At 44.2% G+C, this 18,219-nt stretch overlaps 1 protein-coding gene across 1 annotated transcript in view; it reads right to left on the reverse strand.

The window, feature by feature from the left end:
* The window catches only part of CD81 (CD81 molecule), a 94,212-nt gene that overhangs the window by 48,710 nt on the left and 27,283 nt on the right, over positions 1 to 18,219 (reverse strand). The window contains exon 2 of the mRNA XM_084855864.1: positions 5,885 to 5,999. Within this exon, the coding sequence (XP_084711990.1) occupies positions 5,885 to 5,999 (115 nt within the window). The remainder of the gene's footprint in view (positions 1 to 5,884; positions 6,000 to 18,219) is intronic.

The following is an 18,219-nucleotide window of genomic DNA, read 5'->3' on the forward strand; positions in this document are numbered from 1 at the left end:
CAACCCAGCCCTGCCAGACCGTTTCTACAGTCTACCATGAGAGAGAGAGAGAGAGAGAGAGAGAGAGAGAGAGAAATCTATTGCTTCCCAATTTCCCTATAGCAGCCTTCCCAAATCTGGTGCCTTCCAGATGTGTTAGACTGGAACTCCCATCATTCCTGGAATGATGGGAATTGTAGTCCAACACATCTGGAGGGCGCCAGGTTCAGAAAGGCTGCCCTATAGGCAGGGGGCTCTGGTGGAGGTCAATATAGGACTGAGCAGATTGAACATAATCCTGGGAACCTCAGCTCTCAGATTTTAAAAAGATTCTAGGCTTCTTGGTTGAAAAGGGGGGTCACTTGTGTCTTGGAAGGTTTTGCTTTAAAAAACCAAGGATACTGAGAATCTAAAGATCTGGGGAAAGGGCAGTGATGGCAGGGTAGGGAGGGGGAGAAGAGTTTTTCTTTTTCCCCTCATGTACTCTCGAAAGTTCACGATTCATGTCTCTTTACCCATAATATACGGAGAGTTTCCCACTCCTTCATTCCCAGACCCTCACCAGAGACGTTAAACACCATATTGTACATACTGTAACCTTTCCCCCTTTCACATTGCACAGCTATGCAAAACTGGTGCAAAGCATGCTAATTAAGCATGGTCTATGTAAACGTGTCAAATGTGTTCCCATTACACCAAAGGTGTTTTATGCAAAGCAATAGCTCCACATTCAGTAGTTCTAACATGGCTGAAATATACTAGCACATTTAAGAAAGTCTCAGATGATACAAGAGATGTGGGGGCAGAACTGCATAGTACAGCAACACATGCTTGGATATATTGGGCAGTCTTTTTCTCGCCATGAAGCAGGAATTTTGTGAGGGGAGGAGACACTAAAGCGAAGCTGGGTGTGGTGAGCCAGGCAATGAATCTCAATTATAAGTCATCGGAGACTTCAGACTTGGAAGACGGGTTGCGAATAGCTGTAGGAAACACTCTGCTATTATTACTGAGGGGAAACTACGAAGACCTCAAAGAATCTAAGCAGAACCTTTTCTGAAGCTGTCTCAAACAGCAAGATGCAGGCAGCTCCACAAGAGGGTGGGCCAGTTTTTTGGACAACCAGAAGCCTAATCCTACTACTCTTTGGAAACTAAGCTCTTTCCTTACTCAATGTATCAGCTTTTGCCGTATCAGCTTCTATTATCAAGGGCCAGGAAGGTGTGTGCACTTCACGCAAACAGGTGGTAGGCATACTTCTCATGGAACCAGGAAATAGATTGCTAGATGTTTAATGAATATTGCCACCCCACAAAAAATATTACCCCCTTTTGTGCAGCAGAAATACCTGAGTAGTTTACTGACCATGTCATACCGTAATGTAGAGTAGGGGTGGGCAATTTGTGGCCTACAACTGTTTTGGCCTACAACTACCATCAGCCCTAGCCAAAACGTCTGGAGTGCCCCACAAGTCGCCCATCCCTGATGTAGAGCATGCTCCATTTTAAAGCTAATGTTATGCACTGCAAGGCATCCAACTCAGTACAACATGAAGCACTTTCAAGAAAAACATAGCATTCATTACCCAGAAATAGTGCAAATTACTAGTCTATGCCTCCATTTCTCTGCAGCTTCACCCCTTCACAAGATAGGACTTGAAGCCTTCATCTCTTCCATGTCAACATCCATATTATTCAACACCCATAGCAAATGGGCAATAGGTCATGGAAAAGGGCACTGAGGCACACCTCTCTCCATCTGTCCCATCACTTGTGCATACAGAAGAAAGCAGTAACTGCAGAACAATAAGAGCCCTCAATGCTGGGATTTTGAAAGCAGGTTCTCTGCCCAAGTTGATGTGCTGTAGTTTTGGACTGCTCCTCACATAGAGATTTTTGTTGTTGTTTATTAGGTCAGTCGCTTCCGACTCTTCGTGACTTCATGGACCAGCCCACGCCAGAGCTTCCTATCGGCCGTCGCCACCCCCAGCTCCCCCAAGGTCGAGTCTGTCACCTCCAGAATATCATCCATCCATCTGGCCCTTGGTCGGCCCCTCTCCCTTTTGCCTTCCACTTTCCCTAGCATCAGCATCTTCTCCAGGGTATCCTGTCTTCTCATGATGTGGCCAAAGTACTTCAGTTTTGCCTTTCATATCATTCCCTCAAGTGAGCAGTCTGGCTTTCTTTCCTGGAGTATGGACTGGTTTGATCTTCTTGCAGTCCAAGGCACTCTCACAATTTTCCTCCAGCATCACAGTTCAAAAGCATCGATCTTCCTTCACTCAGCCTTCCTTATGGTCCAGCTCTCGCAGCCATAGGTTACTACGGGGAATACCATTGCTTTCACTATGTGGACCTTTGTTGTCAGTGTGATGTCTCTGCTCTTAACTATTTTATCAAGATTTGTCATTGCTCTCCTCCCAAGAAGTAAACGTCTTCTGATTTCCTGGCTGCAGTCAGCATCTGCAGTAATCTTTGCGCCTAGAAAGACAAAGTCTGTCAGTGCCTCCACGTTTTCTCCCTCTATTTGCCAGTTATCAATCAAGCTGGTTGCCATAATCTTGGTTTTTTTTGAGGTTTAACTGTAACCCAGCTTTTGCACTTTCTTCATTCATCTTCGTCATAAGGTTCCTCAGCTCCTCCTCGCTTTCAGCCATCAAAGTGGTATCATCTGCATATCTGAGATTGTTAATGTTTCTTCCAGCAATTTTAACACCAGCCTTGGATTCAACAAGCCCAGCACGTCGCATGATGTGTTCTGCGTACAGGTTGAATAGGTAGGGTGACAGTATACAACCCTGCCGTACTTCTTTCCCAATCTTAAACCAGTCCGTTGTTCCGTGGTCTGTTCTTACTGTTGTTACTTGGTCGTTATACAGATTCCTCAGGAGGCAGACAAGATGTATGGTATCCCCATACCACCAAGAATTTGCCACAATTCGTTATGATCCACACAGTCAAAGGCTTTAGAATAGTCAATAAAACAGAAATAGATGTTTTTCTGAAACTCCCTGGCTTTCTCCATTATCCAGTGGATAGTGGCAATTTGGTCTCTAGTTCCTCTGCCTTTTCTAAACCCAGCTTGTACATCTGGCAATTCTCGTTCCATGAATTGCTGGAGTCTACCTTGCAAGATCTTGAGCATTACCTTACTGGCATGTGAAATAAGTGGCACTGTTTGATAGTTTGAACATTCTTTAGTGTTTCCCTTTTTTGGTATGGGGATATAAGTTGATTTTTTCCAATCTGATGGCCATTCTTGTGTTTTCCAAATTTGCTGGCATATGGCATGTATCACCTTGACAGCATCATCTTGCAAGATTTTAAACAGTTCAGCTGGGAAACCGTCATCTCCTGCTGCCTTGTTATTAGCAATGCTTCTTAAGGCCCATTCAACCTCACTCTTCAGGATGTCTGGCTCTAGCTCACTGACCACACCGTCAAATCTATCCCCAATGTTATTATCCTTCCTATACAGATCTTCCGTATATTCTTGCCACCTTCTCTTGATCTCTTCTGCTTCTGTTAGGTCCTTGCCATCTTTGTTTTTGATCATACCCATTTTTGCCTGGAATTTACCTCCGATGTTTCTAATTTTCTGGAAGAGGTCTCTTGTCCTTCCTATTCTATTATCTTCTTCCACTTCTACACATTGCTTGTTTAAAAATAATTCCTTATCTCTTCTGGCTAACCTCTGGAATTTTGCGTTTAATTGGGCATATCTCCCCCTATCACTGTTGCCTTTTGCTTTCCTTCTTTCTTGGGCTGTTTCCAGCGTCTCAGCAGACAGCCATCTTGCCTTCTTGGTTTTCTTTTTCTTTGGGATGTTTTTGTTGCCGCCTCCTGAACAATGCTGCAGACTTCTGTCCATAGTTCTTCCAGGACCCTATCTACTAAATCTAGTCCCTTAAATCCATTCTTCACCTCCACTGCATATTCATGAGGAATATTAGTGAGCTCATATCTAACTGACCTGTGGGTCTTCTCTATTCTCTTTAGTCTGATTCTAAATTGTGCAATAAGAAGTTCGTGATCTGAACTACAAGCAGCTCCAGGTCTTGTTTTTACCGACTGCATAGATGTCTGCCACCTTTGGCTACAAAGGATGTAGTCAATCTGATTTCGGTGTCGACCGTCTGGTGAAGTCCATGTATAAAGTCGTCTCTTAGGCTGTTGGAAGGGAGTGTTTGTTATGCACCGTGAGTTGTCTTGGCAAAATTCTATCAGCCTATGTCCTGCTTCATTTTGTTCTCCCAGACCATGCTTGCCTGTAATTCCAGGTGTCGTTTGACTACCCACCTTAGCATTCCAGTCTCCTGTAATGAAAATAACATCTTTGTTTGGCGTACTATCCAGTAGGTGCTGCAGATCCTCATAGAACTGAACTACTTTTGCTTCTTCAGCATCTGTGGTTGGGGCATATATTTGGATCACTGTGATGTTAAATGGCTTACCTTGAATTCGAATTGAGATCATTCTGTCATTTTTTGGATTGTATCCAAGCACTGCTTTAGCCACTTTATTATTAATTATGAAGGCTACTCCATTTCTTCTGTGGTCCTCTTGTCCACAGTAGTAGATCTGGTGGTCATCTGATGTGAAGTGGCCCATTCCAGTCCATTTCAGTTCACTGACACCCAAAATGTCTATATTTAATCTTGACATCTCCCCAGTAATCACATCCAATTTGCCCTGGCTCATAGAACTTACATTCCAGGTTCCTATGGTGTGTTGATCTTTAGAACATCGGATTCGTCGTTCACCACCAGCACCATCGGCTGCTAGCCGTCCTTTCGGCTTTGAGCCAGCTGCGTCATCACATCCGGGGCTAGTTGAACTTATCCTCTGTTCCTCCCTAGTAGCATTTTGACCATCTTCCGACCTGGGAGTCCCATCTTCCGATGGTATACCGACATATCTCTGGTTGTACTGATCCATTTAGTTTTCATGGCAAGAATACTGGGGTGGGTTGCCGTTTCCTTCCCCAGGGATCGTATTTAGTCTGACCTCTCTGCCATGACCTTCCCGTCTTGGGTGTCCCTTCATGGTTTTGCTCATGACGTCATTGAGGTGCTCAAGCTCCAGCACCACGACAAGACAACGATCTCCTTTGCTGAAGCACATAGAGATGAATGAATCCAAACAAGGGACTCTGCTTTCAAGCAAGTCAGTGAGCTGGCTGATTTACTTACGAAAACAAGAGAGATCATATTAAACCGAAATACACTTATGCATACAGGCAGACAGACACACATGCGCCTGGAAAGCATGAGTCATGGTGATCACCAAAGATTATTTTCAATTGAAGACAGCTGTTCTGTGTCCTTCTCAGTAGAGCAGTGGCTCTCAAATTGCACTGTGTCCCCCCACTGAGGGCCCTGGAGCACCTGGAGGGCTGTGTGTGCAAAGTTCTGGGGAGGGATAAGATCCTGAGGCTGGTGATACCTTCCTTTCCCTACCAGGCAAGTTCTGGATAGACTGGAAGCCCCTGGTAGTGGACCCTCACTGAACCACATTGGAGTTGTGGGGCTCACTGTGCCTTTACTGCCTCTATCGTCCCAACGTGATTTTGGGAAAAGGGACCCAAATCAGTGGGTTCAAAATTATAAGAAGGATTTAGACTAAACTTTAGGGAGAACTTCCTGGTAGTACAAGCTGCTTGATAATGGAAAGTGGTGGCCTTTTCTTCGTCAGGGGCTTTTAGGTAAAGGCTGCATGCCCACCAATTGGGGATGCTGTAACAGAATTTCTCTTGCATTAGTAGGGGGTTGGACTAGATGATCTTTGAGGTCCCTTCCAGTCCTATGATTCTGAGCAAAACTATCATGCATAGCTACGTGTGATTAGCAGAAAGTTTAGCTTGGCTGTCACTCTCACATCTCTTCCACCCACCCTTTTCTGCTTACCAACGTAGAACGTGCTAGGAGCTTGCTGGCCATCTAGTGCTGATCCCAAGATAGTTGTGGTCTGTGTGTCATGACGAAGCCATAATGCCACACCTAGAATTATTCCTCCTGCCAGCTGAAAAAAAGTTAGAAAAAAAGGCAGATTAACCCAATTCTGATCCCTTCAAATGAACGAAATGCAGAGGCTGTTTATACCATACATACTTCACTGACATATTCCAAGATTCATCAAGGATCTGACCACACCTAGTCAGTGTGTAGTAGATAGGCTATGTTAGCCTTCCCCAACTTGGTGCCCTCCAGATGTTTTGGACTACAACTTCCACCAGTCCCAGTCAGCATGGCCAGTGGTCAGGGATGATGGCCACTGTAGTCTAACTCATCTGGAGGGCACCAGGTTGGGGAAGGCTGAACTAAGTGATGGGAGGTAACTAGTCTGAAGTCATCCAGATGGCTATTGAGCAGGGGAAATGAACCAAGAGTTCTGAAGTTCATATCCAAGTTCATTATTCCATCCATGGGAGACTACTTTAGCATATGTTACAATGGGAACCCAGAAGACAGCACCGCATTTCCAATGACTTGACTACAGTTAAGGATCTGTGCATATTCTGTGAAACTTCAGAAAACGTGCAGAATGTGATACTGAATGAAGAATTCAAGCTTCCTAAACACTTGCATTTATTCATTTTAAAGCAAATTTCTAGTCTTGATCATTGCAAAGCTGGTGAAGTGAGATAGGCCTCAATTAGGTATGAATCATAAAGTCCTCAGTTCGAATATTATCTCTGCCATGAATTCACTAGATGGCTTTAGGCAAGCCAACTCTTTTTCAGTGTCAGCCCCTCATCATCTGCAATTTCAGGATAATAATACTGACCTACAAGGCCACAGTGAGGTCACTCAAGTTCTGGGGCAAAACATGGTCTTGCGATCCTCCTTCTATACCCTCCCCAAGGGCTGTAAGTTGATCACATAGCATATTTATGTATATGGAATATTGATTTGATAAATTATATATAGTAATAAAACACTATATAATTTAATCAATTATGGTAGGACTTATATGTAGCATTTAATGTTGATAAGTAAATAACCATGAATGACAATACACTAGATAGCCAAGCTTACCATCAGTGAACATAACTTACGAATTACGATCACTAAAACTAAGAGCATAAATCATCAAAGATTCACGTAGTTCAAACAAAAAGTCCTTTATTACAATAATGAACGAATCATTTAAAACTTAAAACAGGCAGCCTACTTGACTGTCTTCTTCCTTGCTTTCATTTTAGTGAAATTACATCATCAACAGAGATTTTGTTTTCTCTTCTCTTTACTTTTGCTATAGGTAAAGGTGGCCTCGTCTGAGGCAACGGAGTGTTCTTAGGGGAATGCATACTCACAGAAATAGATTTTCCAGGCCTGGCCATAAATTTGGCTTTAAAAGGCCAGCAAAAGGCTTTTGCCATAGTTGTCACACAGTCTTGAGTCTTGTGAAGCAAATTCAAACAGGGACAGGCAGCACAGAGTAGTAAAGCTTCTTGAAGCGGGTGTTGGGCCTAGTCCCCCCTCCCACTTGGACTGCCGCAGCTGCCTGCTGTCCCTCACAAGTGAGAATTCTCAGCCAAGGAACCACTCCAGCTCAGCTGCAGGGCAGTAAAGCTTGCAGTGGGCATTGACGCCACCCGCCTCCATCCCACTCACAGCTGTTGCTTGTAGGGCGGCTGTTCTACAGAGGACCATCCTCTATATGAAGGCATCCTGTTCAATTCGGGTCTAAAGATAAAGAGCCATAAGACCTATTGCCCATCAAAAGTTAGCATCTCAGCAGCAGATTGGACAGGCAAGCACATAGGTCACCTGGTCACAGTCTTCTGAACTATGCTGAGATGTACATATTTCTATTAAAATTATAATAGTAATTTCTAAATTTGCATCTATACATATAAAACACCCTATGTACATTTAACGCAAATCGATATCCCCTTTTATCCTCTGTTCTGGTGATGTGTTTCCTCTTTTTTTGGCAATTCATAAGTTGCCCCCTTAGTTGCTTGTCCCAATTTACTGTCCTGAGTCCTACAGTCCAGCTAGGGTTGGAAAACTACTGCCTGAAACCCTGGAGAGCTACTTCCGGTCGGTGTCAACGATATCGGGCTAGATAGATCAATGGTCTGACTCAGTATAGGACAACTTCCTATGGGTTACCCTCCCCTTAAAGATCCCATTTGCAGCGTCAGTGCACTCCAGGATTCAACCCTGAACTTGGATGCTCAGGTTTCAGTGGTGGCCAGAAATCCATTTGCACAGCTAAGGCTAGTGGACCAACTGTGCCCGTTCCTGGAAATATCAGATCTGGCCAGAGTGGCACAAGCCTTAGTTACATCCTGTTTGGACTACTGTAACATGCTCTACATGGGTCTGCCTTTGAAAAGTGTTTGGAAACTTCAGCTGGCTCAACATGCTGCAGCCAGACTAGCGAATGGGGAATAGGGCAACTCCCTTGTTAGAATAGAATCTCTGGCTACTGCTGTTTCCAGGCACAATTCAAAGTGCTGGTCATGACCTACAAAGCCCTACACTGCTTGGGACCAGGCTATCTGAATTATCATATTCTCTCATAGGAGCCTGTTCAGATTTTATGATCCTTGCCGGCCCACCACCATCAGAGACACATTTGGCAGGAACATGAGAAAGGGTCTTCTCGGTGGCTGCTCCCAGACTGTGGAATTCCCTGCCAAGGGAGGCCAGGTTAGCTCCATGTCTCGTGTCCTTCTGCTGCCAGGAAAAGACATTTTTATTCAGACAAAGATGATTTGCTGCTCAAGTGTTTTTTATCTGGTGGGTGCTGTTACTTTTCTCTTATGGGTGTGTTTTTGTATTTTCAACTGATGAGTTGTAATGTTTTAATTTTATCTTTGCTATTTTATCTTTATTTTATTATTAGCCACCTTGAGCACTATTTTTAGAGGAAAGGTGGGATATAAATTTAATAATACAAAACGCCTTGAATATTTCAAAGTGCAATATAAATGCTACAATTACATTGCTGAAAATGTGGGCAATACCTAGTGAAGTCTGAGATGCTACAGGAGTCGTTAGATAAAATTTCTACTGATCACAGGATGGGCTCTCATCACCCCATATAACTTGTTGCACCTCTATAAGGGCCAAATTACATGCTGCAATAAATATACTCGCTTGGTCTCTTTGAGTCCTCCTTCCCGCGCCGCCCAATAGGTGCGCTACAGCCTACAGGGCATGAGTGCTAGCCATGCTTGCCCATAATGTTCTCCCACAGACTATTTTGCAAGACAAGTCAGTCTAGTCTGAGGAGGCAGTGTAGCTAGTGGCACCACTCTGCCTCACTGCCATATGCAGTCCTGATCCAGCCCCTCTGAACAAATCAGGACCCAACTACTTAGTTGGGGCGTTGACGAGGGTGCCCAGTAGCCAATCAAGTTCTTCCTTAAAAAAAAAAAAAAAACAGACGTAGCCTTCCACCTGCACAGAACATGTTAACTGCTTCTGGCTGGTCTATTCTTCATTTCCCTTTCTCCTGCTAGAACACAGGGGTGGGGAGAGCAAGCAGCCCCACAGCTGGAGGGAGCTCCTGCTAGTTCTTTTTCTTTACTCAGGGGAGAGAGAGGAAGTTGTGTGTTTGTTTTGTGTGTGTCTGTATGAGAGAGGGAGCGGGAGAGAGGGGGTGGGGGAGATAGAGAGACAACGCTGCGTTTTTTCCATTGTAATTCGTTAACTGAAGTTGTGTGTGTCCTGGATTGTAAGTGTCCTGAGAAAATGTAAGAGAGAGAAGCAGCAGCTCAGCATGGACTGGAGATGGGCAGGTCCTCAACCTACTTGCTTTCCTGAAATTATTTTACTGACTAGCACAATCAGCACACTTCTTGAGGGAAAGAGAGTGAGGTAAATAGGGGTGTGTGTGTGTGTGTGTGTGTGAGAGAGAGAGAGAGAGAGAGAGAGAGAGTGACAGAGAGAATTTTCTTCTTGCAGTTTTGTTTTGTTTGTATCTGTCCCCAACTGTAAGTTCACCATGGATCAGACATGACTGGGAACATTTTTGCAGCAGCCAGCACAGTCAAGAACAAGGTATTTTAATTTGTTTTCTGGGATATCCCCACTATTCAGTTTAACTCTTCTTGGTTTTTTATTTGATTTTTCCACATTTTTTCTCAATCTTTCCCCCTCTATCTGCCTTTTGCAAATAATCACACACACACACACACACACACACACCAATGTGGGTTTCAAACAGTATAGTCTGTGCTGAGGAGATGACTACAACAACTATTACTATTCTCCTCAGAGAAACACAGATGCCAGAACTCTTCATTTTCAAGCTCCACCCCATCACTGTATCTTTGGCAAATATATGAAACAATCACCAGAAATGTTAACGATGAATTGGGAATTAGACCCCCTTCCTGGAGCATTAAGTAAACATCTGGCATTGCCACAGTAATTCTGACTTCCACTTCAGCATCAGACAAATAAGAAAACAGCCCAGAGGTTCCCATAAAATCCGAAAGGAAAGCTAAACACTGGCAGAGACTGGAATTTTGCTTTTTCCGCTTAGCAAGAATTTTGACAAATTGAAAACACACTGCATTGGTCCTGGTCTCCAGCACACTGTTTTTCCAATTGCTATTCCAAGTGCCCAATTCTGTTTTCCGTGTCCCAGAATAAGATAAGGCCTCAACTGCATCAGCAACACTGCACAGCTAAAGTAACAGGGCTATGTTCAGTTTCTTATGTGAGGAGTGGTGGAAAGGGCAAGTGGACAGTGTCTGCATAACTCGGATCTAAAATTTGGCCTATGTACAGATTCCATGGCCATGAAAAAGTTGAGAAGGTTACCAAAATGTCAATGTCCTCAACATGGGGAAAACAGTATTCTCTAACACAGGTTGAAACATGAATACACTTAATTTGCATACAACTTTATGAGAGCTACATCCAGTAATTACACAAAATATAAAAGAATGAATCCAATATGTTTTATCTTTTTATATATGATCTAATGTATATTATACTGCTTTATGCAAAGCCTTCCATACTTCCCATTTTGCAAATGGCTAGTACTCCCTGATCACCATTTCCTGTGGACTAGCATGCCTTATACTTCGCTCATGGACAAAAGACATTGATCGCTTGTTCGCATGTGTCAGTCAGCACAATGAAATGCCTGCCTTTAGTGGGAGTAGCTTGCGAATGTCTAAAGTATATACAGGAGAGCCTTAAGACCTTTTCATTTTGATCAACAAAACCATGTGCAGTCTGGCTGCTTTTTAAATCAGTAGGGGACTCCAGCAAGAAGGGCACAGTATCTTATTCAAAATGGTGCTTGTGAGACATTGCGGCTAGATATTTATGTTGCTTATGATACTGAGAGACAAAGCTGGACAGGGTTCCTATACAGCAATATAGAGAGGGGCAATTTCAGCAGGTGTTGGAAGGGGAGGAATAAGCAAAGCCTTGCAGACAGACAGAAAGGTAGCTGGAAACTCAGCTAGTCAGTTTCTCTTTGCTTTACTCACTGCTTAATGAAGCCGCACAGAAATGCAGAGGACACCAGTCAGTTCCCCTAAATCCGTCTGGCTAGATAATTCACCTGGACGCAGCTTGTAAATATATCCCTGCTTTCTTTCTTTCTTTCTTTCTTTCTTTCTTTCTTTCTTTCTTTCTTTCTTTTTAAGTAGAGGCTTCTGTCAAAACCTCAAAGGATTTCAGAGATAAATCTTCTATAATGATGATAACATTTATTTGCAAGTCCCACTGATTTCAATGCAATGTATTTAGACATAAACGTGTCTAGAACTGCAGCCTAAAGGGCTGATCCTAACCATGTTTACTTGGAAACAAGTCCAGTTAGGATTGCAGTCCCAGTTCATGTACTGTCTTCAGGAACCTCTGAATTAGTAGTGCTCCTGCTTACAAATCAGTGATTTAGCATCAAATGAGAGATTGTGCGTTAAAAGCTATGGTAACAGCACAACTTGGTGTCTTTTCATTGTTTTATGTGTAGATGGGCTTGCCCCACACTGCATCTGATCCCTAAGGCCAGTGCAAATATACCCTGAGGAAATTCACCAGAACCCATGTCATTTAAACCAGCAGCACCTATAAGTTTAAATTCTATTTAGTAACCATCATACCAGATCCTGTACACTCATTTAGTAAGGGTGCAATCCTATGCATGTTTAGATAGAAAAAAGTCTTGCAACTCCCAGGATCCCCCAGCCAGCCAGCCTGACTGGAGGATGCTGGGAGTCATAGGACTTTTTTCTGACTAAACATGCATAGGATTGTACCCTCAGCCACTTATTTTAGAGTGCCTACTCAAACTGCTCTCAGCTCTGACAAAAATATTCTACCAGCAAGAGAAAAACAGACACCCAAGTGAGAATGGAAGTCTAGCACATGCCTATAAGCTTCATAAAAGTTACTGTTATGGGGAATGAAAAACCAAGACACTAAAGTAATGTCTGCCTTTAGCTCTTTTAAGACTAAGGAGGGTTTCAGAACATGGGAAAGATGCCATGAAATATCCTAGCAACATCAAAGTATTTTATTTTTTCACTTTATTTCACTTGCGCTGAAAGCACACATTTTGGTCAAAACAGTAAGACCTCATGGGAGCCTTGCAAGTACTACTAGCAGGGATGTGTGTGCTTGCACACATGGACAAATGGTAGCAATCTGTCAGGTATGTGTGTGAGTGTGTATATTAGGGAGGTATTGTTGAAAGGCTGTTCCAAACTCAGGCAATTTTCATTAATTTTTTCCCTTTTCAAAACATGAATCCAAGATGTTTTATCTTATTATATATGTTCTAATTTATATTATACTGCTGTACCACAAAAGTTTCATTTTATTTTAAAACACATGCAACATTTTTAACATCCTTTTGCCCTTTGTCAGAATACTCAAGCGCATCTTCAAAGAACATTACTAGATCATCACTTTTTAAAATGCTTATACACTCAGAGTGCAGTTTGAAATTCTGATGGGAAAGTAGCTTTATGCAAAGGAAGGATAAGTAACAGTCACAGGGAAAAGCAAGGGCTCATTCTGCCCCAGAGTTATTTACAATGCTTCACCTGGCACTGAGAAGATCACAATGTAGGCATCAGGGGAGGCTTTCTGAGGAGCTCATTCCACAACCACGTTGCCTTTATGTTTTTAAAAAAACTATTTTGAAATACAATTTCTTGGTGGAAAATAATTTTTTTTTAATGGAGGAGTCGTAACCCTTTGTCCTTTCTAGCTTCAATTCACTCAACTCAACGTAAAAAAAAAATATCCCACACTGTACATTACAGTGTTTTGAACTCCATGGAAGCTTTTATTTAGATACAACCACTCTATTCCAGTATGTTCAGATAGACCTCCTGGTCCCCAATTGCCATTTGCAGAAGCTTAATGTGAGCTAGGGAATGGATGCCTCACAACAGAATTCAAGGGTTAATGCCTGGCAAGTTTTAAACTAGTCCAGATGGAATTAGATTTTAAATGCCAGAAATACATATTTATAAATATGCAATGGTCGTTGCAACCTGTTCCAGAGGCAGCCACCACAATTCGAGCTAGTAATCAATATACAGAAGATATCCTAGGGAAAATGGCTATTTTGAGGGCCAAGCTACACAAAAAACTTTTAAACTAAGACCAGCTGTGGAAAGCTGCAATCAGGATTGGACTTTTGCATGGTGGGGAGGGGAAGTTTCTCTCTCTGAAAGCCATTCCTCCAGCTTTAATCAAAACCAACCCTCTGTGTTTCTTTTTCCCTCATGGGAGTAAAAAGATACAAGTACCTGTAGGAAAAACAACCAGGAGGCTTGTGGGTGGTTGTTTAAAGACTAAGGGTGCAATCCTATGCATGTTAAGACATTTTAAAAGTCCTACAGTTCCCAGCACGCCCCAGCCAGCATGGCAGGCTGGATGCTAGGAGTTGTAGGATTTCTTTCTATCTAAACATGCACAGCATTGCATCCAGACATATTTATTTCGGCATAAACTTTCATGGACACCACCAGATGCATGAAATGTTATTGGCAGATTTATATACACATGCTGGGGGTGGGGGTGCAGGGGAGAAGATGTAAACTGTGGGCTCTGGCCTCCTCAGCCACACTCTTGTACCTTTCACTGCAGGGAAATCTCCCATTTAAAATCTGAATGTGGGATCTTCTAGATAGAACCTGCTGTTTCACAGGTTGCATCTCAGGAAAGAACTACAAGTTATAACTCCAGGGTTGAAATATTAATTGCCTTAAAAGGTCCCAAAACTGGAGAGGCCCCCAAACCAAATTTTACAAAGGCCAATTGAAGGGAAAAGAGTATGTTTAGCTTAAGACTATCCTGTGAATTTCCGCATATTTAAAAAGCACTCCATTTCACTATAGATGAACAAAAAGCAGTTGGTTGTTTTTCTTTTAAAAAAAGGCAGGGAGGTAGATGTTTATGTTAAAGATTAGCAAGAACTTTGTAACCTGAAAGAGCTCTTCAGCACTGCAACATGGCCTAAGGCAGGGACAGGCAGATTTCCATGACCTACTTTGTTTTTTACTAGAACCCTGAGTTCCACTAACCAGAATGTGGTACAAGAGACATACACTTAGAAATAAAGAATTCTGAAGCCAGAAATTTGTTTTGAGTACTGGACCTGAATGGAACTCAGTCCTTCTTCACAAAAATCCATTTCTGGTTACCCCACGCTTCCTTCATTTCAGCATTATTTATTTATCTATTACTGGATTTATATAGCTGCCCCATAAAGTAAGTTCTTTTGACAGGTCACAAATAAATACATTAAAACACAGTATAAACAATGCAAACTCATAAAGTTAAAAATTAAACAAAAATTTAAGGCAGGAGGAACCCATTTTATTGCTGCTATTGTTAAAAAATTGGGATTTAGAAATCCTTGCCACTGTTGCTGAAAATCATTCAGAGACCTACCAGTAGATCCAGATCTACCTCCTGCCAACCCCTGGCCTAAGGAGACTGGGGGATCTCTTTAAGGAAGGTTTTGAAGAGAAGATTTGTCAGGTATATATCAGGAATACTTTAGTTATAGGATGTCAGGGTGAGGGAGGAGGAGGGGAATTGTGGTGTGAGGCCTTGGCCAATTCTGTGAGGAAATCCTACAGAAAGGCCCAGTCTCAGTAGTCAGGAAACCACCAGAAGGAAACCACATTTACAGCATATGGATGACACAACCTCAGGGGCAGCATAAAGAAAGGTTTGTCATTGGAAATCTCCCCTGGCCTGACTTCATGAGAGTTCCTCTGTATGCAAGATCATAGAAGTACCCTCTGAAATGTCGTCTTTATTGCCTTTTCCCCCAGCCAAAGATTTATTACTTCCAGGAAAGAACAGTGACAACTCTCAATTTCTCTTCTCCCTGCCCCACGTTGCATGTGCATGCCCCCCCTCACACTTAGGGTGCAATCCTATGGGGATAGGCAGCTGCCTCCGACCTCGGAGGCAACCATCTATCCAATGCAGGGCAGGAGAAGTGCAGAGGGGATTGTCCCCTCCGTGCTTCAGCCGACCTGTATTTGTGGCTAGACAGCCAATTTCGTCTGTCACAGAAAGGCAGAGCGGGGGAAGATGATGCCGGACGATACATAAGATGTCTTGTACTGGCATTTCTGCCTTCCCTGCCCTGGAATGCCCTGTTTTCGCCGCTCCGTGCTCCTCTTCCGAGCATGGAGCACGGGGCCATTCTGAGCTGCCTGCAAGGCAGTGTGGGATGGGGGGAAGGTCGGATCTCTGGGAACTGACATATCCTATGGCCGTCTAACCACTGACTAGTGGCCACAGGATTGCTCTCTTAATAAGAAATTCCTCTAGAGGAGCCTTCCCCAATCAGAGTTTTTACTCAGAACCCATACTGGGGTGGGGGTGGGGGTGGGGGCGGGGGAAGAGATTGAGAAAAGAAGAAGGAAGTGGGAAAGCTCCAAACTAAGGGCTGTTCCATATGAGGCTTTTATCCTGTGATTGAGATTAGCTACTCACAGAAGTTTGCTGGTCCTTCACATGACGTGGTCAACCTCCAGTGCCTCTCCCATGGTTTCCAACCATTTCCACAGCTTAATGTGAAATGGAAATAACGAGCTAATAAAAAGAAGCGGCTTGAATTTGTCCGTGTAAAGTAGGGATGTACGAAAGTCACTTACCTTTGACGAAATTTGCTTCGCGGTGGGGGGGAGGCGCTCCATCCCTCCCCCTGAAATTCTGGCCGGGGGGGAGGCGCCCCATCCCTCCCCCCCAAAAATTCTGGCCGGGGGAGAGGCGCCCCGTCCCTCCCACCACGAATCCCGGCCGGCGGGGAATGCAAATGGCGGCGGCCATTCTCAAAATGCCGTTTGCGTCCCTGCAGTCAGCCGTGATAGGCTACGTAAATGTTTACATAGCCTATCACGGCTGAGTGGAAAACAAACAAACAAACCGCGCGTATGCAAATGGCGGCGACCATGGGCGCCGCCTTTTGCATTCCTGATTTTGGCACATGTAGTCTACGTAAACATTTACGTAGACTACGGCGAAAATAAGGGGAATGCAAATACGCTATTTGCATTCCCCTTATTTTCGCCGTAGTCTACGTAAATGTTTACGTAGACTACATGTGCCAAAATAAGGAATGGGCGCCGCCATTTGCGTACGCGCGGGGTTTTTTTGTTTTTTTTCCCACTCAGCCGGGTTTTTTTTTTTTTTTTTCACTCAGCCGTGATAGGCTATGTAAACATTTACGTATCCTATCACGGTATTTTTTGAAAATCTAGCCGTGATAGGCTATGTAAATCTTTACGTAGCCTATCACTTTTTTTTTTTTACTGGAAATGGCGGCGGCGGCAGCCAGTCGGAAGACCGGCCGCTGCAGCCGGCGAACCGCCGTCGCAGGCAGGGACATTCGCCAAAGGTAAGTCCCGTCCCGGGGGGGGGGGGGGGCAGACCGTTTCACCACCGATTTCGGGGGGCCGAATGCGCTGGCATTCGGCCTCCCTGAGATTCATGGCGAAATTCTCTGACATCCCTAGTGTAAAGAGGAAGTGGCACTATAACAACAGCGCCATCTAGTGGCTGCATAATGAAACATATAGAACTCTCAGATAAAGGGGGAAAGGAGGGGAAGCACATGTAAAGGGCTGATCTTAATCCCGCAAAGAATCCAGAATCAGAAGCCCTGGTAAAATCATAGGATAAAAAGCCTCTGTGTGGAAAAGCCCTAAGCCACCTCTTGCACACCCTCATCTCTCTCTCTCTCCCCCCCCACCTCCCAGCAGCACCACAAATCACTTCAACTCAGGAAGTTGCCTGGGAAGAGCACGGTTGCCACAGTTCTTAGCTATTTCTCCTTCTCACTTCAGGGTCAAAGCAGATTCGATAGGGGCTGTTCCACATGTTTAAGTATGGAATTACCCCATGCAGAAAGAGACAGCATGGTGTGTGTCCAACATTAAAAGCATTCATTAGCACCTCCCTGCCATTTACCTCCCCGAAGTCTCCCTTCTGCAAGCTCTTTCCTCCTAGCCAAGCACACTTCTGGTATCAGAGTTCAGCTGAAGAGAAATGTTCTTGGGGAAGTAAGCTACAGGCAAGTGATGGCAGTGGGGGAAGGATTCTGTACTCTTAACCCATGTATTCCTTTTGCTTTTATGATCAGATCCTCCTCTTTCTGCTTGGAAGTTTGATGTTTAAGCACATGAAGTTACTGTCCCCAGGTCTAGCTTGCCCCAGGCATATCCGCTCACCTGCACTTCTAACTTCATTTAAAGAGGCTAGAGTTCCACTGCTCTGCTTCCATTCCCACTCCACTTCCTCAACCCAGTTCCAGTCCAGAGGGAAGCAACGCCCCCCCCCCCCGTCTCAGTTGCTATATGTGCTGCTAGTGTGTAATGTCAGCTCCAAGTTTTGGAGTTTTGGGGGGGCCATTGGACAAGCAACCCTCACTGCACTCCTCTCACTCCGCAAGCTCCTCTCACACCACCATTATCACCAGCTGCTGCTGCTATCTTCATTTGCGCCACTTGCTTGCTTGCCAGACAGAGAGCCAGTGGCAGCTCCTCCTCCTCCCCCCCATCGTTGTTTGCTTGCTTTTTTGGTCACACCCCTCTGGGCCAGAGCGCGGGGCGGGTGAACAACCAGGCTGCAGTGTGAAGAGAAGCAGGTTGAGGGGGCTCTTGTCAGTGGGCCTCCTGACAAGGTGCGGGCCCTCGGCAGCTGCCTGACCATGCCAGCCCTGCTAGTGGGGGGTGAGGGTGAAGAGGGGAGTCCAGACTGAAACTCTCTTCTGCAGAATAAAC

The sequence above is a fragment of the Heloderma suspectum genome, chromosome 1 (assembly GCF_057233095.1).
Source record: "Heloderma suspectum isolate Gila_16-S chromosome 1, 16-S_ref, whole genome shotgun sequence".
Taxonomy (NCBI): Eukaryota; Metazoa; Chordata; class Lepidosauria; order Squamata; family Helodermatidae; genus Heloderma; species Heloderma suspectum.